Genomic DNA, 26,232 nt, shown 5'->3' with positions numbered 1-26,232 from the left:
TCATTAGCTGGTAATTCTTCCACTGAGAGCACTGTTGGAGTGCCGTTGAAAGGAAAGTCTTTGCTGTTGTCTGACGCCTGGAGAATCTGAGACCTTTCCTGTTTGGGACTCACTTCAGAGTTCAGACCGACCATAGGCATTTTAAATGGTTGATGCAGATGAGAGAAGAGAACCTAAGTTGTTAAGGTGGTCCATGTCTCTACAGGGGATGGATTTTATAGTGGGACACTGACCATGCCAATACAGATGACCTTCCCAGGTTTTTTTTAATTTTATTTTTTAACTTAGATGATGAAAAGCAGCAGGTTCAACAAGGGTTAGTTTCTCATCAAATTTCGTCAGAGGGGCGGGGGAAGCGGCGGGAGGAGAATGTGAGAAAATGCCTCTTTTTGTATGGTCATCCCAAAGTTTTTTGTCTGTTGGTTTTCGACTCTGAGAGTGCACCACTGAGGTCAGCTAAACAGACCGTGACTGTGCCTAACTAATATGTCGAATTGGCTCATGACCAGTTGGCTATGCTAACTTGCCTGTAAGTCCCTAGTAAATGGTACCCAGGGAATGTAAGTTAAAGGGTCACCCGAGGGGCTGCAGTACTTGGGTGTGATAAGTAAGACTCCCAGCATGCGATTTGCAGGCTAGAAGAGCAGTTTTAACTGCTGCCCCGATTTTGCTATTTAATGAAATGGCAAAGCCAGACTTCCCCCTGGTAAATGTATAATTCAGGCCCTGATATGCCTACCATAAGTGTAAAGCAGGGTGCAACGTATTGCACTAGCAGAACATGTAATTTTACATGTTCTGATAGTAAAAATATGAAACTATTATTTACTATGGGAAAACGTAGTCGCCCTATTGATGAGTCCATAGTTAACACACTGACTTCTCAACTGTGCTAATTCGGACTCTAAGTGACGCCATTACAGCTAGATTAAATCTTTAAACCTATTGCTCAGAAAGTTTCTAAGTGTCCAGTTAATTGAATTTACTTGTTTTTGGTTGAATGGAAATACCTTAGTTTACAATACTTTGCAAATTCTTTATCTCTGGAACACTCCGTTGGATCTTTTTATTGTGGTGTCTAAAAATATAGCCTAGTTTTATAAATTGGTGTCGGAAATCTTTGGTGTCTTGCCGATTTCTTCATCAATTGTTTTGGTGCTTTTTAAATGCTTTTCACTTATTCCTTTGTGTGTGTGCCTTGCTGCTCCTACATCTTGCCTAGGGTTGAGCTGAAGGTTTTATAAACAAATCTTGAGGGTCCTAAAGGGTTGATATTATGCAAACACACCTGCAGGGAACTGGAGTTTTGTTGCAGTACCCAACACACACACACACACACCACACACCACACACACATTTTTGCCTGCTGTTTGATGCAACTTTGACTGAAGTGCACTGGGTCCCTGCCAGCCAGGTCCCCAGGGCCAGTGTTCTTTCCACCAAACGTGTACCATTGTTTCCCCAATTGGCAAATTCTTCAGTACCCTCTGTGAGTCCCTAGTAAATTGTACACCTGGTACCTAGGGCCTGAGGTGCTTAAGAGTGTCCCTAAGGGCTGCAGAATTAATTGTCACCCTGAGGAGACCCCTCCCAAGCACATGACAGGCTGCCATTGAAGGCTGAGCGTCCTGGTGCTGACAAAAGTGGAAACACAACGTGTCTGCATGTCCCCTGACACCTCATGCAATATATCTAACTTACACACCTTACAGTTGTAAGGCAGGGTGCATTATATTACGTGTGAGGGCATATATGCTTGAGCAGATATTCACCTGCTATGTCTTTGTCAATTCTTAGACATAGTAAGCGCCCAGGGAATACATTTTAAATGCATGTGCTGGACACAGGTCAATACGATTTACCCAGCTACATGGTGGTATCACTGAAGATAGGGATGTTTAGTATCAAACATCTTGTATTGGCGAATCACACTGATGCCAGTGTTGGATTTACCTATACATGCATCCAGAGAGCACCTTTGAGGTGGCCCCTGAAGCCCTACCAGCCTCTGGTGTGCTTCCTGACCAGCTTCTGCCAGCCTGCCACCCGAGATATGCAAGTGGTGCAAATATGGCTCCCCGCGCGGTAGAGGAAGTCACCCCTCTTGCCCAGAGCCCATTTTGCACCTGGACAGGTGGGAAAATTAGCTAGTAAGGTAAGCGTGCCACCTCCAGGCTAGTACCTCTCCTAAGGTGGGCTACGGCGAGGTGGACACAATTCTTTAGAGGTAGCTATCTTTGAGTTGTCATACCTAGGAATTCTGGGACACAGCTATGCCCACTTACCACAGAAAGTGGTCATAACGGAGGTGCAGTGACCCCAATGGTTAGTAGCCCATTGGCTCCTACCCTACATACCCCTAATGCCCCTAAGTTTAGTATTCAGGGGAGCCCCTGGCACTAGAGAAGCCAATTCTGACGACCGAAGAGCTGCAGAAGAGAGAAACGGCTGACCTGGTACCAGCCCCACCAGTCTGCAGTCTTCCTCGAAAACTCATCCAAAGTCGTCTTGTCCTGCAGCTGTTGGCTCCAGAAACCTGAGAGGAATGCCTGCCTTCAAAAAAGACTAAAGACCTTCTGTGAACAACAGAACTGTTCTAAAGAATCTCCAAAAGAGAAGACAGGCCTCTGGAACCGCCAAAACCAGACACCCGAAGCCACCGCTGCACCTGTCATCTCCGGGCCAAGTTGAAGTAGGCCACCAATGCCAACAAGGTTCCCTAGAGCTCCAGTACACTCCTCCTGGACTCCCCAAGTCTCATGCAGCCGCTGCATGCAGGACCCCTCAACCACAACTGCTCCCGTAAGAAGAACCCTACGCCTAAGGACACCCCTGTATCCGTCGTCCAGGGGCCTTGGAAAAGAGGACTAAAGGTGTGTCCCCCCCCCCCCCCCCCCCCAGTCCCTGAACCCCCCCAGTCCCTGAACTTGGCAAGACATGAGCCCACTTGCTGGTTCAACCCGACAGACTTCCTAGCAAGAGCCTGCAGCTTCTTTTCACAGTGACCAGTCTCTACTGAAATGCATTGGGCACCCGATGCTGAAAAGCACCTCTGCACACGGACGCCCCAGTGCCTCCCGAAGTGACCTGTTGGTGCTGCCTTGGACCGTGCCCCATACTTAACATAACTCCAGAAAATTGGTCCTGTAAGTCGCTGCTAAGTACTAGTTTGCAAAACTTGTTTTTCCTCCCATTGGATAACATTTCAGAACTCAGAAATTGCGGTGTCCACTATTTAAAGTGAAAAAAGAATTCCTATTTAAAAACATACTCACCTGAACGATTTTTCTCTTATGCCTAAACATACATAAAGATACCTGCTATTTATGTAAATTAGTTTGGATCTCCTTTTTGAGTCTTGTCTCATTTATTGACTATTGTGTGTATTTGTAGATGTCTTGCAACCCTCTGTGTTAAGCTTAAGGCTGCTCGACCACAATACCCTTAAGTAGAGCACTTTGGGATTGCCTAGCAAGCCCTGCACACTCACTGGGGAACCCCTGGACCCTTTACACAGTATTTAAATACCACAGAAAGGACCAGCTTCCTACAACATCATACAATAAAGACCATTTCCTGACATTGGTGTCTAGTGGTGGGATCTATAATTTTTGTTTAGCAGTACCATACAGTTGTTGAAACTAAGACACTGAAAATCCACCTGAAGGTGACACTGGAAGAGAAGCTACTCATTTCTACAGCTAGCCAGGGTTAAGCTGAAGGTTTGACTGATGAAATCTGAGGTTACAAAGGGTTGTCAAATGTATTACACAGTGGGGGTCACACAACCACACTATATAATACACCTAATTTCCTCACAGAGGCCAAGCCTTATTACAGAATATGTTCACTTAAACATTTGTCTGAGCGTCAGTGGTGCTCATTGTTCTAATGCCCTGGTCTTAAGGATGATCTTGCTCTACTTACCTCCTCTTGAACATCCAAGAAAATAGTACAAGGGTGGAGGCAAACGGCTGTTATGCTGATGCACTTTTATAGTCTTTTTTAAAAATTCTTTATTAATAAATATCTCAACCATCTCCTTGAATTCTGGTCTGAAGTTTCACATACGGCACACTGTACCTGGTTTTCTTTTTCTTTCTGTTTCCTTCTTTTAAAGGGGTTCCATACATGGGTTTAGATATTCTACTGTTTGTAAATTCAAAGAAAGTGCTCGCAATGGAGAACTAGAATTACAAAGTTTTTTTAACATTGCAAGAAGCATTATAAAACTCTCTCATATATCTGTTGTTTGTGTCTAAAGTATATCTTATCTGGAGAGTAGTAAGCAGGGTGCTTCCTACCTGTTTATCTTTACAGAACTCTTGTGTATCACAGCAGTTTTTAATGTAATGTGTGATTAATCACTGTTATTTTTATGTGCAGTTCTGCTCAGAGGGAAGAACCTATCTATCTACTTTGGAGGAGACTGGAATATGGATAGAAAGAGACATCTTAGCGTTTCTCCTGACTTCGGAAGGCGAAGCAGACGTTTCAGAAAAGTGCTCAGTTTCACAGCAGATACTTAAGGTTTGTATATATTGTACTGGTTTGTGGAAAAAATAGTCAAATGTTACGTTCTTCATGTTAACTGAAGAGAGGGCTTGAAATCCTTGTCTTGTCAAATCTTGCATCTATGTCCCTTATTTTCAAGTAAAAATATAAAGTCCCATGTTGAACTAGAGAGTTGTACTGGAATGTTCCAAAGTACAAACCTAGCTCTGAAGCAAAAAAAGAGGAAGGGAAGTGAGGGGATAGATTATTTTTATTTTTTTCTTTAGATTGTTTTGATATGGAAATGTACTAAATATGTTATAAACTGAACTGATTTAACTTGAGGATGTCTTTAATAAACAAAACGGATGCAGGGAGAAATAACGGCAGACTGAGCATAGGATGATAGCAGAAGACATTAGGGGAAGAAGACTGGAAGGAAAGGAAAGAGTGATAAAGAAAATTACAAAGTGACAAATCATGCAGTTATATTACATCTAAAGCCCAAGTCCTAATCATCACCACTTACAAATGCCCCATCACTCTTCCCCACCAGTATTAACACTTACTTCTCAATGGTAAACATGTTTTTGCTGATGTCTTCTTCACAACCTGAGATTTAACCACCCTACCACAGCCTATTGGATCCCTTACACAAAAACCTGTCTGTCCTCTGCGTTAAAATAATTATTCTCATGTCCACACATAAAGCGTCTTTAAGTCAAATGAATGACATTAATTTCAACTCATTAAAGAAAGTTGCCCCTTTCTCACAGCGCCTTAAACTATTCGGTTTTACAGTATGAACATGTTTGTTATAACCTGATGACCAAAAGGAATCTAAATTTCTGGTGATCCATAATCCACAGATTTTGGGTAATAGGTGGTATACCTCATTGGAACAGCAGCGATTATAGCGTTGCGCAGTAGAATCTGTTTTCAAGTTTGCTATACTGTTTTTAATTCTTTTGGTTAGTCTCATGAAAGTTATTTTTCCGATGGATAGTTTTAACTGGAGATACCTCACCTTTCGAATAGCCCCAGTGCCAGACTGGATCTGGAAGATTTTACAACCTAGCCCCTCCACACCAGAGGGAGTGTTCTGCTGCTCTGCTTTACCTCAGAAGGGCTGACTATTATATAGGTACCACCCAAGTGTGCTGATGTCAGTTCCTTTCTTTCTGCAACATCATACATAGATCCTACTTGTCTCTCCAGTTGATGAGTCCTTTTTTTCTAGTGGGCAAGGGAGCATATCCCCTCCTAAAAATATAGGGGCATATTCTTGTAGGGACTGTCTCAGACAAATGTCTGGGGCAGATGTGCATGAGGTGTGTCTCTGGGGTTTGTGGTTGGACCACACCCCAGGTCCTACAAGGAGTGGGTCCTGAAGCACCCTAAGGCGATAGTGGGAACACAAATATAAGCTGCAAAATGCCAAGCACCACAGGGAACGGCATTTGAAGTTGATGACACTGACTGTCCCTAGTGCTGTTGTGATCTAAGTCGTTCAGTAAGTTAAAACCCAAGAAGATGCACAAGAAGTCCAGACTTGTCACCCTCCAACTGAGAAGTCACAAGGATGTCAAGGTGCCCTGCGGTCATGCTCCCTGGTTCCCAACCTAGCAGCCGATTGCACAGCACCACAACAGATTGAGGTGATTATGGAGTCTATGCTCTGAGTCCTCAGCATCTTTCTTGGCTAATTCTGTCATCCCTTAGAGCCTCATGGATCTGTGTAAGCCTTCAGTCGGGTTACTGCTACAGTGTCTTCCCTTGGCTTTACCTTTGCCTTCTGAACCTACTTGGGACTCTGCTTTCATTCTGGAGCCTTCCCCTCATCCAACACCACCATCCAAAACACGAGAATGGCAATAGTCTTCCACTGAGGTAAAAAACCACAACAGGCTTACAGAAGTGTTGCAACCTGGACAATCCATATCAGAAACCCTAGTGCCTTCACCCACATTCATATGGATACTTGGACAAAATCATACTCTTGCCAAGGCATAAACAGACAGATGGTACTCTGGCACAGGGTGACCCTCTTTTCCTATCACAGCACCCTACTCCTGAGAGAATGATAGTGCAGAACTCCAAACCCCCACCCCCTGCAGGACATTGTTGAAAAGAACTGAGGCATTTAGGAAAAGGGTGTTTTCTTCCCCTAGCCTTACCCTCAGGTCAGTCAATGTCAGTTGTTTGCTTGGGAGATACTCCCATGCATTATGGGACTCAGTCGCTGAGATCTTACCAGCAGTCCTCGAACAATTTAGCACCTATTGGCATAGTGTCTGCAAGATGGCCAAAATGTGATCAAGTAAGTCATCCTGTCAGGCCTGGACACAACCAGCTGCTTTAGCAGCATGGTCAGCACTAGTGTGGAGCTCAGACGCCACACATGAATGAGGTCCACAGCCTTCTCAAGTAACGTTCAGGTGTCACTCTTGGGTGCACATTTCATTGGGTCTCACCTCTTCGGTGATAAGGGTGACTTTGCCCTGGAGTGCTTCAAAGAGAACAAACTAATTTGTGTTCCCTCTGTCTTTTCACATCCGCAAGACAGTATACCCAAAAATGTTGCCCCTTTCGAGGCATTGTTAGGGGTTTCGCCTTCAGACAGTGAAGGAAAATAGTATCTTTCTAACATAGTTACCCTTACTTTTTGCCTAGTGTTAGTGTATTTAGACTAGTGCACTGGAATCCTTCTAATCCATCCCCAGTTGCTGGTAAACATTCTACACCCTTAATTGACATACTGGTGCACCCATGTAAGTCCATAATATATGGTACTTAGGTACCCAGGGCATTGGTTCACCAAGGGACCCCCATGGGCTGCAGCATGTTTTTTGCCACCCATGGGATCCCACACAAACTGTTTCTGTAGGCCTGCAATTGCAGCCTGCGTGAAATGGTGCATGCACTATTCACTTCAGTTACAAGGCTAACCTTATATCATAGTCATTGCATTTAGGCACTGTAAGCCCCCTCTCTGGTAGGCCCTTCAGCCCAATGGCAGGGTGCATCTCCGTAAGTGGGTGGGTATCCCTGCATGAGCAGGGTACCCCTACAAACCCCAGACTTCATTCCCTGGGCTTTGAAAGTGCGGTGAAGCCATCTTAAGGTATGTAGTGGACACTGGTAAACACAAGTGGTCTAACTACACAATAGCATCTCCAAACCTTGGCATATTTGGTATCATTCATGTTGGAATCTTGCAACTACACAGATTCCCATGCTAGTTGCATCATCCCTGGGGGGGTTCCTTAGAGGATCCTCCAGTTCTGCCTGTGCAGCCTCGTGTGTTCTAGCTACCAGCCGAGGCTGCTGCTGACCCAAGAAACTGTTCTGCCCTCCTGCTGGCCAGCCTGGTTCAGGTGGGAGAGGCAGAACAAAGGATTCCCTGCAAGGGAGAGTGTGACCACCCACTCCTGTGTATTAGATGTCTAAGGGCTGGGGTGGGGTGGCCTGAAAGCACCACTGGACTGCTTTGAAAGGCACATTTGGTGTCCTCCTTGCTTAATCTGGTATGCACCAGTTCAGGAACCCCCCAGTTCCCGCTCTGGCATGAAACTGCACAAAGGACAGGGTAGTGACCACCCCCCTTTTCCAGCTCCACCCTAGGGAGGTCCACCGAGCTCTACAGGATGGGCAGATGCCCCTAGGAGCATCTGTCTGGTTAGGCCAGGTAGATGACGTTCCTGCCCCCCCCCCCTCCTTTGAGGAGTTGGTCACTTCATAGAGTGACCAACCCCCTTGGGAACTTAAGAGCTCCCTCGTGGGTCGGTCCTCTGATTCCTCAATCAAGACTTTACAAGGAACTCTGTGCAAGACATCTTCTGCTCCTGGCCTTTAGAACTGCTGCTGGTCTGCTTTGGAAACGGAACGCGTCTGCTTCTGGTGGAAAGGCTCCCATTCCAACATTGTTTCTCCGGATCCTGCAAGAGCTCAGCAACATCCAAGGCTGTGATTCCTCCAGGGTCACAAGGACCCTGCACCTGGAAGCACGGAAGGAATCTTCCTTGGAGTGAAGGAGTCACTCCCCTGCATCCACAGGCACCTCAAGACAATGTCGACCGGCTGGTGGGGTCCACAGACGTTGCAAGGTTCTGCTTCACAGGTGGTGGGTCTGTGGCTTCCTCTGGGTCCTGCTTGTCTTCTGACCATCTTGGCAGACAGTGGGCCCCTACTCCTGGCACTGGACTGTAACCCCTTTGCACAATGACTGTTGCTCTTGCTAAGGTTTGTTGACTCTTACTCCAGGAGATCTTCAGGCGCCAAGAAGCCCTGGCCTCCAGCACTCTGCAACTCGAAGATTAGCCCCTGTCCTGCAGCTCCTGTGACGTGGGACTTTTGTTTTGTTGTGCTGCTGAGGCTGCCTTGTGACTCCCTTTGTCCATCGCCTGTGGGGTCACACGTGGGGGCTCCAACAACTTCTGCTCACCTTCCTACGTGTGGTGCATGAGCCCTGACTCCCACTTCAAGGGTAGATTCTCCTGGACTTTGCTAGTCCGCAAAACTCTCCAAAAACCTCTTCAGCTCCTGCTTGCATTTGCCAGTGCTTGTTAGTGAACTGGCTGGTCGCTTACCCTCCTGCAATCCGGCGACCATAGAGGTACAGCTCGTAGGCGACTCCTGGGATCTTCTGCGGCTCGGGACCCCACTGCTGGACTCTTTCCTCCACTGACTTGCAGGAACTCCATCTTCAGGAGGGTGGGCATTGCCACCTACACCACCTGGGCACCTCCAAGGTTGCTGGACTCTGCCCCCTTCCTTTTCAGGTCCACTACGTCCAGAATCTGTCCCTGTGCTCCACCAGCCTGGTCCACGGCTCATGACTGCAGCTGGACAATCCCAGGCTTCCACTGACTTCAGAGAGGGTCCCTTCTACCCTCTGCATCTCGGTCCAATGGTGTAGGCACTCCTGTCTTCTGGGTATCCTTGGGTGGGGCACTCTCCAACCATCCTCTTGTCTGTTGGTTTCAGTGCACTTCATTTTAGAGCACTGTGTAGAGAGCCAGCTTCCTACACGTGCATATCTGCTCGTGCATGTATGCCCTTGCATGTGCCTTGATGCACCCTACCTTAGGGGTGACGTACACCTGGCACATGAAGGAAAGGGGACCTGGCACACAGGGGTGTATGACAGGTCGTTTGTTCCATTTAGCCTGCACCAAAACACACAGTCTACAATGGCAGCACTGTGTGGGTTTGGTAAGGGGTTCCTGGGGGTGGCACAATTGGTGCTTCAGCCCTCAGCGAGCTTACTTAGTATCCTAGGTACCAGGGGTACCGTTTACTCGGGACTTACAGTGGTAGGTAGATAGTTTGCCAATTGTGCAAAACAACTGTGCAGTTTTGGGGAAAGAGATCTAGCACTGGGCACCTGGTCAAAGCCACATCAGAAACCAGGCAAAAAGTGGGGGCTAACCATGCCAAAAAGGGTGCTTCCCTACACCGGAGGAGGCCTGGGCTGTACATTTCCAAGCAGTTGCTGATGAGAGCAACGCTGCAAAGTTGACAGTCCCATGCTTACTGGACACGACCGATCATTGGGCAAAGCAGTTGTTTTTTACAGTGGCCTTGAGGTGACACGCCAGGTTAAAGATGTCTGGCTTTTTGGGGGCTGTTGAGGCCAATCTTATGGACATGCCCTTTGATGGCACCTGTCTCTTTGGATAGAAAGCAGACTCTGTGCTCAAGCGTTTCAAGGATCTCGTGCTACGGCCAAGTACTTGGGCATCGCAGTGGCCCGTCGTCCCCATCAGTCTTTTTTTTGCAACTTTCATGGCTACATAATGGGCTTGGGCACCCAGCCACATCCGTTTCCATCCAGCCACAATGCTGCGTATGCTGCCCAGCCTCTGCATGGCGGAGGATATGGGATCCACCATCCTCATGGGTCAGGCAGCCAGCAGTCTGGCCAGTACGCCACACCCCCTCTGCAACTGCTTCCAAACATTCCTAGTCTGATTGACCTCCACCAGGGACCAGTCGGAGGCAGGATTAACTATCACCTGCTCAGCTGGCAATCAATCATGTCATTTGTGTTTTGCAGATAGTCGGAAGGGGCCTATCCCACCCCTTTGCGACTATCCCTCCATCCGTGCCACCCTCCTATGATCAGATGATAGAGGATCACTTGGCACTTCTCTGAGAGGAAGCTATGGTTCTCTTGCCGAGGGAGCCATAAAAAGGTTTCCTGTGCCAGAAATAGGTCATGGTTGCTATTCCCACTATTTTCTGGTACCCAAAAAGGACAAGGGAATCCACCCTATCCTAAACCTTTGGTCCCTTAATCTCTTCCTGAAGAAGAAGAAATTCAAAATGCTCACTCTGGCTCAGGTTGTATCTGCCCTGGGCCCAGGAGACTGGTCGGTAGCGTTAGACTTGCAGAACGTGTATTTGCCTATCCCCCATCCTTCCTGCCCAGCGATAGTATTTGCGATTCACAGTAGGCCACAAGCACTTTCATTTCACCGTGCTCCCATTTGGAAGGTTTTCCACCTGAACCTACCCAGTCTCTTCCTTCTTGTGTGGGAGTTTGAGCAGCAGCAGTTGACCACTTTTGACGGTCCTCCCGAAGTCTGGAATGTAACCTTTGCACCCAGGCGTTTCTCCACCAAAATGGTAAATGCCTGTCATTGGAAGAAATTTGTACCATGGTACACAGACAAGTCTGTTGACCCCTTTTCTGCTCTCCTCTTTGAGGTCTTCTTTATCCTTTCTCTGGCCCAGCAGGGCTCTGCTATGGGCACTCTCAAAGGTTATCTCTGTGCCATTTCTGCTTTTTTGTGGTTGCCTGATCAACCTTTCTTGTTTAAGTCTCTTATTGTAAATAAGTTCCTTAAAGGCCTTATTCACGTTTCCTCCATTCCTTATGCCTCTGTGGGATTTGAATTTAGTTTTGACATTGCTAATGTGTGCTCCTTTTGAGCTCCCACAATTATCCTCTTTGGCTTTGAAAACTGCCTTCTTTGTGGCCATTACATCTGTCTGCAGGATGAGTAAGCTGCAGGCATTTTCATCTAAGCCCCCCTACTTGTCCATCTATCCTGACAAAGTTGTGCTTCGCACTAGGGCCTCCATTCTGCCAAAAGTGGTTGTGCCCTTCCATGTTGGCTAGTCCATCACCTTACCTACTTTTTACACCCCCCAACATCCTTGTAAGGAAGAAGAGACTCCACCGATTGGACCCAAAAAGAGCTATGGTGTTCTACCTTGATCGTACCAAAGAGTTCCAGGTGCATGATAAACTCTTTATTGGTTATATGTGTGTTTAAAAGAAATTCGGGCAGTGCAGAAGAGAAGCATCTCCAGCTGGGTCATACTGTGCATTAAAATGTGCTACACATGGTAAGAAGCAACCCCCTGAGGTTTTGCATGTTCATTCTACCAGATCTAAAGCTGCAACCACTGTGCTCGCTGAGTAGTCATTGACATTTGTCAGGCGGCAACATGGGCATCTCTCCACACATTTATCAAACACAGTCCGTAGGGACTGACACTTTGACCGTTCAGTCCTGCAGGGCTTTCCAGTGTGATCTTAGAACTACCTCTGGGGGTGGTATTGTGTGGATATCTATTCTGAGGTAAGGAAAGTGCAACTAGATGTCTCTATCAGATGGACAATTTACTTACCTTTGATAACTCCTTGTCTGATGGGGACAATATCTAGGGTCAGATTCATTAGCAACCCACACTCTGCGAACTGATTTCCAGGGGCAGTGACTCCTCTTAGTGTTGATGTACCAGTGGTCATTGTTCTTCATGGCTCTGCACTTCTGGCGTGAAAGGACGTGGACAGAAACTGCCTTCAGCGCACTGGGGTGCTGCCAATATAGGACCCGCAACATCATATCCAGCACGGACATTGCTGACGACGGTTGCAGAGCCAATTGACCCCAGCTACTGGTGCATAGGGTACTGCTCGAGAAAGATCTTCGGATCTGGACCGTTGTCTGAGGAAATTCTGTGGTAAGGAATCTGCAACTAGACATTGTCTTTACCAGATAAGGCGTTACTGAAGATAAGTAACTTGTCCATCAGCGTCCCAGTTACACCCGACTCCTGTCCAGTCCTCTTCAGTGATATCTGAAGTCTCAATAGACCTAGCACCAAGGAAACTTGTCATACTCCATACATGTTTTGGAGGAGACTGCAAAAGATCTGCAGTGGTGGCTGCTTGACTGCTCTTGGACCAGCGTCAGAACTTTCTCCCTACCTCTACAAAGAGCGGACGGTGATGACAGATGCCTCACTACTGGGTTGGGGAAGGTCTACTGGGAGAGGTGACATTTAGAGGCCGTTGGTCTACAGTGGAGACCTGCCTTCTAAGCAGTCTAATGTATTTGTTTCCATTAATTTGACATTGAAAGTCTTCCTGCCAATATTGCGAGGGGAGCCTGGTTTAAATCCTCATCGACAATTCCACTGGCGTTTAGTAACTAGCAGGGTGGGCTAGAGACCTGGGCTTTGTGCCAGGAGGCCCTGAGCTTCTGTACCTGTCTGAAACATCAGGCTTCTCCCTGACCATGCACTACTTAGCAGAATGTTTAACCACTAGCAGGCAAACTCAGCGGGCAAAGCCTAGCAGAACTTGAATGGCTGCTACACACGAAACTTGTGCTGGGCACCTCCCAGCAGTGGAAAAAGCCTAGCTTGATCTCTTTGCCACCACCGAAAACGCAGTGTGTGAACACTTTTGCATGTTAGAGTCACCAAGAAGGCTGCCTCTCTGAGATGCATTCCACCTAGGGTGGGACACGGGACTCCTGTATGCCTTCCTTTTGCTACCTCTCCGGCCCAGAGTTCTGAAGATCAGAAATGACTGGATCCAAGTCCTCCTAGTGGCTCTGGATTGGGCCTGGAGAGTGGTACCTGTAGGGAAGTGCCCCCCACTTTTTGCCTGATATCTGATGCTAACTTGACTGAGTGAGTGCTGAACTCCTGCTAACCAGACGCCTGCACCTGTGTTCTTTCCCTAAACTCTACCATTACTTCCACAATTGGCACACCCCTGGCACACAGCTAAGTCCCTTGTAAAAGGTATGTGGTACCAAGGGCCCTGTGGCCAGGAAGGGTCTCTGAGGATTGCAGCATGTATTGTGCCACCCTAATGGACCCCTCACCAAACACATGCACACTGCCATTGCTGATTGTGTGTGTTGATGGGGAGAAAAAGGTTAAGTCAACATATCATCCCTCTGTTGGTGCCATGCCTACAAACTGCCTGTGGCATAATTAAGTCACCCCTCTAGCAGGCCTTACAGCGCTAAGGCAGGGGGCACTATACCACAGCTGAGGGCATAGCTGCATGAGCGATATGCCATTACAGTGTCTACATCCATTCTTAGACATTGTAAGTGTAGTGTGGTCATATTGAGTACGTGGTCTGGGAGTTTGTCAGTAGAAAGTCCACAGCTCCATGATGGCTTCACTGAAGACTGGGAAGTTTGGTATCAAACATCTCCGCTCAATAAACCCACGCTGATGGCAGTGTTGGATTTATTGAAAAATGCACACGGAGATGACCCCTATATTTCACCCAAACCTCTAGTGTGAGGCTGACTGATCTGTGCCAGCATGCCACTAACAGAGAAGATTCTGAACCCATGGGGTGAGAGCCTTTGTGCTCTCAAGAGTCAAGGACAAAGCCTTCCCCCCCAAACCAAGCACAACTTTTGGCAGTCGGTCCAGTAGGAAAATTAGTAAATACCAGGAGGTGTGCCCACTCCATCCAGGACCTTCCATATTGTGCCCAGAGTTGAGGTGAACCCCTCCTAGCAGAATCCTCCATCTTGTTTTGGAAGATGTTAGCCAAAAGGATTAAGAATGTGCCCCCTCCCCAAAGGAAGTGGGCACAGGAAGGCTGTAGCCACCCTTGAGGACAGTAGCCATTGGCTACTGCCCTCTGACCCCTGTAATGCTCCTATGTCTAGTATTTAGGGCCACCCCTCAACCTTGTTTTTCAGATTCCTGTCGACCTGACCAGAACTGAAGAGCCGCATCAGCAGAGAAGACTCCTAGATGACAACTGCCTTGGCTCCAGCCCTACCGGCCTGTCTGAAGCCTCAAGACTCCTGCTACAAGAAGCGACTCGTCCTGCAGGACCAGCGACCTTTACAAACCCCCAGAGGGCTACCTGCCTACCCAAGGATCAAGATCTCCTGAAGACAGCAGCCCTGACCACAAAGAAACCTTCAAAAGGACTTGAGCTGCCTCGGATCCGTGGGTACTATCTGCTCTGAACCTGGTGCCCAGGGCCTGTGTCCAGGTGGCCCACTGGTCCAGAGAAGGTCCCCTGGCTATTCTGACCTAGAATCGACCTTGGGCTCACCCCTCCTGACCAATATGACAACACCTACAGCCTGAAACCAGAGGATCACCCCCTGACCGCGACCAGATCTTGTGAAGATTTCTAGACACCTAAGGTACCCCTGCACCCGCAGCCCCCTGGCCTTGGGGAACCGATGGTCCAGCAACGTCCAGTGTGCTCTCTACTTAACGATTCTTCAGTCGACTCCCAGGACTAAGCCTGCAGCATCTTTGTGACCCTGGGTTACCTCACTGAACAGAATTGGATGCCAGATGCTGTGTTTACACCCTGCACCCTACTGCCCTACTGCTGCTGAAGGTTTGTGTTTGGTGCTGACCTGTAGCCCCCATACTTACCTAAAACCCACAGGTCTGTGCCCTGAAGTCGCAGGTACTGCAAGCTGTGTCTTTCTAAGTGCCCCCAGTTTCCATAGAAATCCATTGGGCGCCTGATACCAACTTTGACTTTGGCACATGGCCGGCCCGGTGCTGCTGGTTTTGCACCCTTAGTGCCTTCCTAAACTTTACCCTCCGGACACCTTAACCCCCAAAGACTGGGATCGTAAGTAGAGTACTTACCTGCAAATTGCATTTCTACTTTTGAAATTGAAAAATATTATTTACCTGAAAACTGTTTTATCTGTGAATTTCAAAGAAAGTGCATTTGATACTTGAAAGAGATAGATTCTTGAAACTGTACTTATCTGCAACAAAGATCCTTTTGGTTCTAGAAATAAAGTAACAAAGTGTTCGATGGCATCTGTCGCTGTAGATACACATGGTATGCATGAGCTCGCCATCTGGTGTTGGGTCGGAGTGTTACAAGTTGTTTTTCTTCGAAGAAGTGTTTTCGAGTCACGGGACCGAGTGACTCCACCTTCTGTGCTCATTGCGCATGGGCGTCGACTCCATCTTCGATTGTTTTCTTTCCGCCATCGGGTTCGGACGTGTTCCTGTCGCTCCGAGTTTCGGAACGGAAAGTTAGCTGAAGACGGAAGATTTTCGACGGTATCGTTGCGATCCGGTTAGAGATAGACACATACGACGACGCGTTCAACATCGAAGCGCCTCGGTGCCCTTCGGGGTAGATTTCGGCACCCCGTCGGGGCCTAGTCGGCCCGACCGCGTGGAGGACAACGCCGATGGATCGGACCCCGTTTCGATTCTGCCCCGAATGCCACAACAAATATCCTTATACGGACCTACACTCGGTCTGTAATCTGTGCCTGTCACCCGAGCACAGCGAAGAATCCTGTGAGGCCTGTCGGGCGTTCCGGTCCCGAAAAACTCTGCGCGACCGTCGAGCGAGAAGACTCCAGATGGCGTCCACGCCAAAAGAGCGTCCACAGTTCGAGACAGAAGAGGAACAGGAGGAATCCTTTTCCATCCAGGATTCAGACTCCGACGAGCTACACTCTACAAGAACTGTGAGTAAGACGTCGAGATCAAACCTTAAAAAAGGAAAGAAGGCCCAGGGGACGCCACTGCCAACCGGCCATGGCTCCACCCAAATTCTCGGTGACCAACAATCGGCACCGAAAAAGGCCCATTCAGTGTCGAGATCGTCCGACTTCGGTCGAGACACCGGCACGCAGCCTCCTCGGGACCGAGAGAGTGCTAAACAGAAGCATCGACACCGAGAGTTCGGTGTCGACACCGATCGACGCCGAGACAGTGGCGCCGAAGACCATAGAGGCCAAGAATTTTCGGCACAGAAAAAGAGGAAGGTTACCTCGGAGCCGAAAAAACAATCGACAGGGCTTTCGGAGCCGAAAAAAGCGACATCAGACCCTGTTTCTGGCTCCTATACCGAAGAGCATTCTATGTCTTCTCAAATGAAGAAACATAGATTTGAACAAGAACTGCAATCCACTGACGTGGATCACACGCAAAAGCGTATCTTTATTCAGCAGGGGACTGGGAAGATCAGTACCCTCCCACCTGTCAAACGAAAGAGAACGCTTCAGTTTACTCCTCAGCAACAAACAACACAAAAGGTAACACCTCCTCCCTCGCCTCCACCTGTAACTCCGGCTTCGCCAACTTACACCCCGTCACATTCGCCAGCTCACACCGCCATGAGCCACGACGACCAAGATCAGGATGCGTGGGACTTGTACGACGCACCAGTGTCTGATAACAGCCCAGACACATACCCAACTAGGCCATCACCACCGGAAGACAGCACAGCCTACTCGCAAGTGGTGGCTAGAGCAGCTCTATTCCATAATGTGGAACTACACTCGGAACAAGTAGAGGATGATTTTTTATTTAACACCCTCTCCTCAACCCACAGCTCCTACCAAAGCCTGCCGATGCTCCCAGGCATGCTACGCCATGCAAAGGACATTTTCAAGGAGCCAGTTAAAAGTAGGGCAGTGACGCCTAGGGTGGACAAAAAGTATAAGGCGCCTCCTACGGACCCTGTCTTCATCACCTCTCAGCTGCCACCAGACTCTGTGGTGGTAGGGGCTGCCAGAAAACGGGCAAACTCACACACTTCTGGGGATGCACCTCCCCCAGATAAAGAAAGTAGGAAGTTCGATGCAGCCGGGAAGAGGGTTGCTGTCCAAGCAGCAAACCAGTGGCGCATCGCAAATTCACAAGCGCTGCTAGCGCGATACGACAGAGCCCACTGGGATGAGATGCAGCATCTCATTGAACATCTCCCAAAAGATCTGCAAAAAAGAGCAAAACAGGTTGTTGAGGAGGGTCAAAACATTTCCAACAATCAAATACGCTCCTCCATGGATGCAGCAGACACGGCCGCAAGAACCATTAATACGTCGGTTACCATCCGTAGGCACGCATGGCTCAGAACGTCTGGATTCAAGCCAGAAATTCAACAGGCAGTGCTTAACATGCCAGTAAACGAGAAACTTCTGTTCGGTCCGGAGGTCGACACAGCTATAGAAAAGCTCAAGAAGGACACTGACACTGCCAAGGCCATGGGCGCACTCTACTCCCCGCAGAGCAGAGGATCTTATAACACCTTCCGCAAAACACCTTTTAGAGGAGGGTTTCGGGGTCAGGCCACACAAGCTAGCACCTCACAGTCCGCACCGCCCACCTACCAGGGACAGTACAGGGGAGGTTTTCGGGGCCAGTATAGAGGGGGGCAATTCCCTAGGAATAGGGGAAGATTTCAAAGCCCCAAAACCACTACCAACAAGCAGTGACTCACATGTCACACACCCCTCCCACACAACACCAGTGGGGGGGAGGATACGTCAATATTACGAAGCATGGGACAAAATAACTACAGACACATGGGTCCTAGCAATTATCCAGCATGGTTATTGCATAGAATTCCTGCAATTCCCTCCAGACATACCACCAAAATCACAAAATTTAACAAAATACCATTCACAGCTTCTAGAGATAGAAGTTCAAGCACTACTGCAAAAAAATGCAATAGAATTAGTACCAAGCACACAAATAAACACAGGAGTTTATTCACTGTACTTCTTGATACCAAAAAAGGACGAAACACTGAGACCAATTCTAGACCTCAGAGTAGTAAACACATTCATCAAATCAGACCACTTTCACATGGTCACACTACAAGAAGTGTTACCATTGCTCAAAAAACACGACTACATGACAACCCTAGACCTCAAGGACGCATATTTCCATATACCAATACATCAATCACACAGGAAATATCTAAGGTTTGTATTCAAAGGAATACATTACCAATTCAAAGTATTGCCTTTTGGTTTAACAACCGCTCCAAGAGTATTCACAAAATGCCTAGCAGTAGTCGCTGCACACATCAGAAGGCAGCAAATACATGTGTTCCCGTATCTAGACGACTGGCTAATCAAAACCAGTTCGCTCACACAATGCTCAAACCACACAAATCAAGTCATACAAACCCTCTACAAACTAGGGTTCACCGTCAACTTTGCAAAATCAAACATTCTGCCAAGCAAAGTACAGCAATATCTAGGAGCCATAATAGACACAACAAAAGGAGTAGCAACGCCAACTCCACAAAGGATCCACAATTTCAACAGGGTCATTCAACACATGTCTCCAAACCAAACAATACAAGCAAGAACAATACTACAGCTCCTAGGCATGATGTCCTCATGCATAGCCATTGTCCCAAACGCAAGACTGCACATGAGGCCCTTACAACAGTGCCTAGCCTCACAGTGGTCTCAAGCACAGGGTCACCTTCTAGATCTGGTGTTGCTAGACCGCCAAACTTACCTCTCGCTTCTATGGTGGAACAGTATAAATTTAAACATAGGGCGGCCTTTCCAAGACCCAGTGCCAGAGTACGTAATAACAACAGATGCTTCCATGACAGGGTGGGGAGCACATCTCAATCAACACAACATAAGAGGACAATGGAACATACATCAAACAAAACTGCATATAAATCATCTAGAATTATTAGCAGTTTTTCAAGCACTAAAAGCTTTCCAACCAATCATAACCCACAAATACATCCTTGTCAAAACAGACAACATGACAACGATGTATTATCTAAACAAACAAGGAGGAACACATTCAACGCGGTTAAGCTTGTTAGCTCAAAAAATATGGAAGTGGGCAATCCACCATCAGATTGGTCTAATAGCACAGTTTATTCCGGGGATCCAGAATCAGCTGGCAGACAATCTCTCTCGAGATCACCAGCAAGTCCACGAATGGGAAATCCACCCACAGATTCTGTACACCTACTTCACACTCTGGGGAACACCACAAATAGACTTATTTGCAACAAAAGAGAACGCAAAATGCCAAAACTTCGCGTCCAGATACCCACACAAGCAATCCCAAGGCAATGCCCTATGGATGAACTGGTCAGGAATATTTGCTTACGCTTTTCCTCCTCTCCCTCTCCTTCCTTACCTAGTAAACAAATTGAGTCAAAACAAACTCAAACTCATTTTAATAGCACCAACTTGGGCAAGACAACCCTGGTACACAACACTGCTAGATCTGTCTGTAGTACCACACATCAAACTGCCCAACAAACCAGATCTGTTAACGCAACACAACCAACAGATCAGACACCCGGACCCAGCATCGCTGAATCTAGCAATCTGGCTCCTGAAATCCTAGAATTCGGACACTTACAACTTAGCCAAGAGTGTATGGAAGTCATAAAGCAGGCCAGAAGGCCATCCACTAGACACTGCTACGCAAGTAAGTGGAAAAGATTTGTTTGGTACTGCCATCATAATCAGATACAACCGCTAGATGCAACTCCAAAACATATAGTAAATTACTTGCTCCATTTACAAAAAGCAAAGCTAGCCTTCTCTTCTATTAAAATACACCTTGCAGCAATATCTGCATACCTGCAAACTACCTATTCAACTTCCTTGTATAGGATACCAGTTATCAAAGCATTTATAGAAGGGCTTAAAAGAATTATACCACCAAGAACACCACCTGTTCCTTCATGGAATCTAAACGTGGTTCTAACAAGACTCATGGGCCCACCTTTCGAACCCATGCACTCTTGCGGAATACAATTCCTAACCTGGAAAGTTGCCTTTCTCATCGCCATTACATCTCTAAGAAGAGTAAGTGAAATTCAAGCGTTCACAACACAAGAGCCTTTTATACAAATACATAAAAATAAGGTCGTCCTACGACCTAATCCAAAATTTTTACCAAAAGTTATTTCACCATTCCATCTAAATCAAACGGTAGAACTACCAGTATTTTTCCCACAGCCAGATTCTGTGGCTGAAAGAGCACTACATACATTAGATGTCAAAAGAGCATTAATGTACTACATTGACAGAACAAAGAACATCAGAAAAACTAAACAGCTATTTATTGCATTCCAAAAACCTCATGCAGGTAACCCAATATCAAAACAAGGTATAGCCAGATGGATAGTTAAATGCATCCAAATCTGCTACCTTAAAGCAAAAAGACAACTGCCCATTACTCCCAGGGCACATTCAACAAGGAAAAAAGGTGCTTCAATGGCCTTTTTAGGAAACATCCCAATGCAGGAAATATGTAAGGCAGCCACTTGGTCTACGCCTCACACATTCACCAAACACTACTGTATAGATGTGCTATCCGCACAACAAGCTACAGTAGGTCAAGCTGTATTAAGAACTCTATTTCAGACAACTTCTACTCCTACAGGCTAAACCACCGCTTATGGGGAACTAACTGCTTACTAGTCTATGCATACCATGTGTATCTACAGCGACAGATGCCATCGAACTGAAAATGTCACTTACCCAGTGTACATCTGTTCGTGGCATCAGTCGCTGAGATTCACATGGACCCACCCACCTCCCCGGAAGCCTGTAGCAGTTCAGAAGTTACCTTCAATTTTGTACATTTGTATATATTACTTAATCCTTTAATAGGTACATACTTACATTTTTCATTGCGCGGGCACTATTACTATAGTACAACTCCTACCTCACCCTCTGCGGGGAAAACAATCGAAGATGGAGTCGACGCCCATGCGCAATGAGCACAGAAGGTGGAGTCACTCGGTCCCGTGACTCGAAAACACTTCTTCGAAGAAAAACAACTTGTAACACTCCGACCCAACACCAGATGGCGAGCTCATGCATACCATGTGAATCTCAGCGACTGATGCCACGAACAGATGTACACTGGGTAAGTGACATTTTCAATATTTTTGATACATGCATTGGCTTGGAGTTAGTCATTGAGTGTGTGCCTCATTTCTTGACGGTGTGTACAACAAATCCTTAGCACTACCCTCTGATCACTTTAACTGCCTGACCATACTACTACAAAAGAGAGCATTATCAACTTTAGCTTCTGTAAAACCTCTGGGGGATCCACTGGACTCTGCACACTATACCCTACTTTGGTATAATATATATAGAGCCAGCTTCCTACAGTACCCGGAACATCTGGGCACTGGCATCTGTTCTATGACGAACATGCTGCTTTGGGAGGATCTCCTGCTACAATAGCAAGGCAGGGTCTTGACTCTGGCCTGCACAATCTACACCTCTATCAGTGCTGATTGAACTGAGGGATTTAACTGCTTTTGCTCTATGCCCTGAAGTAGTGTCAAAGTGGAGGCCAGATGTCCTTCAACAAAATCTGTTTGTGCTGGGACAAGTTTGTAGCTTAGTTTCCCACCCATAATATGAACCAATTGCAAGCTAAGCTATCATGTTTGTCAGTTTGTTCTGTCTTTGGTCCAGCAAGGACTGGCAAAGGTTATCTTATGTCCCTTTTGGCCTTTTTGCATGTTCCGTACCAACCAATCTTGTTCAAATCGCCTATTGTCATGATGTTTTCTAGAAAGTTGTAAACGTATTTTCTTCTAAACCTTTCGTGATGCCACAGTCGGATCTTAATTTGGTCCGCAGCTTACCTATGCGTACTCCTTCTTGAATCGTTGTACCGCAGTTCCCCACGTCTCTTGTGTTTCTCATAGTTATCACCTCAGCTCATCTAATTAGTGAACTTTACCCTCTTGTCAGTCCAGCAGCTGTACTCCGCCTTCATTTTTCACAAATGGTGCTGAGGGTTAGAGCGGCCTTTCTTCCAACATTTGACTTCCTTTCATCTTGAGGAGTCCTTCACTCTTTAAGGTTCTTTACTCCTCCTCACCCCCTCAAAAGAGTAGGATTGACTCCATCATTTGTACCCCTAAAAGAGTGCTCAGCATTTGCTATAATTGTACCACAGACCATCTGGTGGATGATCAGCTCTTTGTCGGGGCAAAGAAAGGCAGAGACCTATTCTGTCAAGGTGGATAGTGCTTTTCATTAAAATCTGCTGATGAGAGCCAGGAAGGAGCTTTCAGAAGGGTTGCGGTTCCATACCACAAGGACCAAGTCTGCTACAACTTGTTTTGCACACAGAGTGCTTGTTGTGGATATTTGTCTGACTACAATGGGGGCATCAGTGCTCACATTCACAGAACACTACTACCTTGGCAGCCAGGTCCAATGGGAAGTGCATTTTGGCATTTCAGTCATGAAGAACTTTCTGGTCTGAAAAATTCCGCAGTCCTACCATTGGGGGATTACTGATTTAGTATCTATTTAAAGATGAGAAGTATGTGATTCGAAGTATTCGACAGAAGAGAAAGTTACTTACCTTCAGTAATGCTTTTTTTCATGGACACTCTATCTCCCCACCCTCCTGCTTCCCTGTTATGTGGAATGGACTCTTTTCCATCTAAAAAGTCTCAAAATAATTATCTACACACTAACATGGACAATTTATTTTGTGGCTCAGCGTATGATGGCCCGGACGGTGTCTAGAAAGAAACTGACATTAGAACACTTAGGTGGCCTTAACTCCAGGCTCCAGTCTTCACTTCTGTGGTGAAGCGGAGTTGATGCAGAGCTACTCGCACTCCAGGGTTTTGCTGAAAAATAATCAGGATCCAGTCTGGCACCTGGGGATATTCTAAAGGTGAAGAATCTGCAGCTAGATGTAAAGTATCTACCAGAAAGAGCGTTACCAAAGGTAAGTAACTTTTCAACTTGCATTCAGTGCCTTTGCACCCGGACAGACGCAGATCTAAACTCAGTCATTTCTAATTACAGGCATATCTTTTGGTATCTAAGGATGTTTTAATGGTTGGCCTTGGAGATACTGAATTTCAGGCACAAATGTTAGACATCATACTCGGGATAACAAACACAGGTATGAGCGCATTTATATTGAATGACATAGTTCTGTTTTACAAGTATATTTGGTTCTTCCTTTTTGTTTTGGTATTTGTAATCTTGGAGGAGTATTAAACCAACAGAGCAGCTAAATTGCTTTTAACTCATACTTCTTCCATTTCATTGCATATAGTTTGAATTGCCCTAGGTTTCAGACTGAACTCTGTAATCTTTAAAATACCCAATAGTGATGTCAGATCTCAAAGGAATCCATAGTAATCACAGTGTGAGCACAAGTTACGGCTTAAGGGGCATCACTCTAGTTTGATGATACTAGGCTTCAAGGACACAGCAGGTGCCAGACACCTGTGATGTAAAAATGTTGTTTTTGCTGTCATGTGATGTTTTTTTCATTATTTTCTATATGAATTGGATGTTCCTGTCCCTCCCACAATGATGCAGACTTTTACCTCATACATGAGTTCAGTTATTGGACTCCCAACAACATTATCTCTACAGAGTATGTGTGTAATTTTATCAGCATGTAGGTCTAGATGACTTTTAAGGTGCTTTACTATTGACAAGTAGTACATACTTTAGTTTCTTTCCATCAAAAGAATGCATTCTTGTACCTGAGAGCATTCATGATTGGAAGCTTCACCAACCTGGTACTTGTAGGAAAGTAGCATCGTTCTGACATAGTTGCCCCCACTTTTTGCTTGATGTTAGTATGTTTAGACTGTAGTATACTGGGGTCCTGCTAACCAGGACACCAGTATCTGATAGAGACTTCTAGTTGCAGATTCCTTACCTTTGAATTTCCCCAGGCGTCAGACTGGATCTGGAGATTTTTTTCCTCAAGCAGTACCCCTGCCTGCCGTTAGGTGGCATCGGTCGACACTGCGCGCCATGATGACATTGTGGTAGTATACAGGTTCCACTCTAGCACAATGGCGTCAGTTCTTTTCTTTCTGCGCCAGCCTACATGCAGACCCGGAGAAGAGCTACCCCAGTCTTTTTTTGACTAACTGCGACATTTTGTCAAATAAATTTTTGACGAGTTTTAAATCCTGTAAGACTGGATTTAAGCCCTGCGACTCCTGTCACCGCATAATTTCGATGACGGATCAGCACCTCGTGTGCCTCTGGTGTTTGGACCATGACCCGAAGCCGTTCCTGGTCCCGTTTGAGAGGAAGGTCAGGACACCTGTCGCGGAGTCACCACTGTTCTTCTTCGTCGAAGTCATCTGGACATTCAGGTAAGAAGGTGAAACGTTCTTCGACTTTGCCCCGTCGCCGCATGACGCTCTAGGCCTCTGTCTTTGGAGCCTCAGTCTGGGTCTTCTCCGCGCCACCCTGAATTCCCGGGAGCCGGGGCTACCCCTGCCCAACTTAGAGTTCTATGAGGCGATGCGCCTCATATTTGGGCAGCCCAACCCACCCTCGGAGCTTTCGGGCCCAGGGGAGTCAGTGAGGGCCTCCTTGGGTTCACAGTTGGCAACTTCGGTCCCGACTACGGAGGGAACCTCAGGATCCGCTTCCAGATCCGTCCCAACACCTGTCGTGCCAAAGCGACCTTCCCTGGCGTCTGGCCAGAAGTCGACACTCCTGGCGCCGATTGGGCCCACAATCGACATTGACCCTATACTTATCCCCGACATCCCGGAGCCGGAATGGCATCACTTGATGCCGATTCTGTTTTCCATGGGCTCTGATGTGCCCAGGGTTGATCCTGAATCCTATTACTATGGGTATGGATACGGGGATAGTGTTGAGGGGTCGCTAGACCCTTTAGAAGACAAGCTTGAGCCTGAACTGGACTGGGTACAGGAGTTGGGTGATGACAGTAGCTTGGACACCTCACCTGACACTGGTATGTTCTCTCCCCGTACTGTGGCTACGGAGGAGGGAGCGTCTTATTCTATGGTGGTGAGAGCGCCGGCTGAGGTTTTGAACCTCGAGCTTCCTTCTGTGTAGGTCAGGCCTAACCTCCTGATTGAAGTGCTTCAGCCTGGGGCCTCCAACTTGGAACCCCCTTCTCCCCTTCAACAAAGCACTTAAAAATGTCCTGCTGGGGACCTCGTCCAAACCCAGCACATGGGGTCCTGTGAATAGGACGATTGCCCGCTGCCATCGGCCTGCACCGAATGACCCAAATTTCCTTACCCAACACCCTATGCCTGCGAGCCTTGTTATCCATGCTTCTCCATCCTCTGGCCCATTCCCTACCGCCCCCCGGGACAGGGGGTCAAAAAGAATGGACAACTTAGGGAAGAAGATGTTTTCTTCTGCCAGTCTAGGGCTGTGGACTGTGAACACTGCATGCCTTTTGGGCCGCTATCCCATACTCTCTGGGATACGGTCGTGCAAGTGCTGCCTCAAGTTCCGGAAGAGGCCCGGAACGTTCTCTCCCAAGCCATGACATGGGAGAGATGCAGCCAAGTTTATGATCCGTTGTGGACTGGACAGGACCGACTCACTAAGTAGATCAGTTGCATCAACAGTAGCCATGCCTGGTTGAGGATGTCTGGCTTTTCGGGGGATGTCCAGCGATCTTTGACGAACATGCCCTTTGATGGCACTTGTCTCTTCGGAGACAAGGCAGACTGCGCTCAAGCTCTTTAAGGATTCCCAGGCTACAGCTTGGTCCCTTGGCCTCGCAGCCGCTTCTCGTCCCTGTCAGTCCACCTGTCGCTCCTTTCCTGGCTACGGAAAGGGCACTCAACTGCGTCCATTTCCACCAGGCCACTGGCCCGTGCATGCTGTACAGCCCTTGCGCGGATGCTGGATCCACCAAGACAGCGGGCCGCCCAGTCCACCC

At 47.2% G+C, this 26,232-nt stretch overlaps 1 protein-coding gene across 2 annotated transcripts in view; it reads left to right on the top strand.

The window, feature by feature from the left end:
• Window positions 1-26,232, top strand: part of NCAPG2 (non-SMC condensin II complex subunit G2) — a 269,347-nt gene that overhangs the window by 156,775 nt on the left and 86,340 nt on the right. For both annotated transcript variants that reach the window (XM_069211162.1, XM_069211164.1), the window contains 2 exons: window positions 4,387-4,530; window positions 23,349-23,448. In XM_069211162.1, the coding sequence (XP_069067263.1) occupies window positions 4,387-4,530; window positions 23,349-23,448 (244 nt within the window). The remainder of the gene's footprint in view (window positions 1-4,386; window positions 4,531-23,348; window positions 23,449-26,232) is intronic.

The sequence above is a fragment of the Pleurodeles waltl genome, chromosome 10 (assembly GCF_031143425.1).
Source record: "Pleurodeles waltl isolate 20211129_DDA chromosome 10, aPleWal1.hap1.20221129, whole genome shotgun sequence".
Classification (NCBI taxonomy): domain Eukaryota; kingdom Metazoa; phylum Chordata; class Amphibia; order Caudata; family Salamandridae; genus Pleurodeles; species Pleurodeles waltl.
The sequence above is the reverse complement of the archived record's forward strand: the minus strand, read 5'-3'. Positions and strand labels throughout refer to the sequence as shown.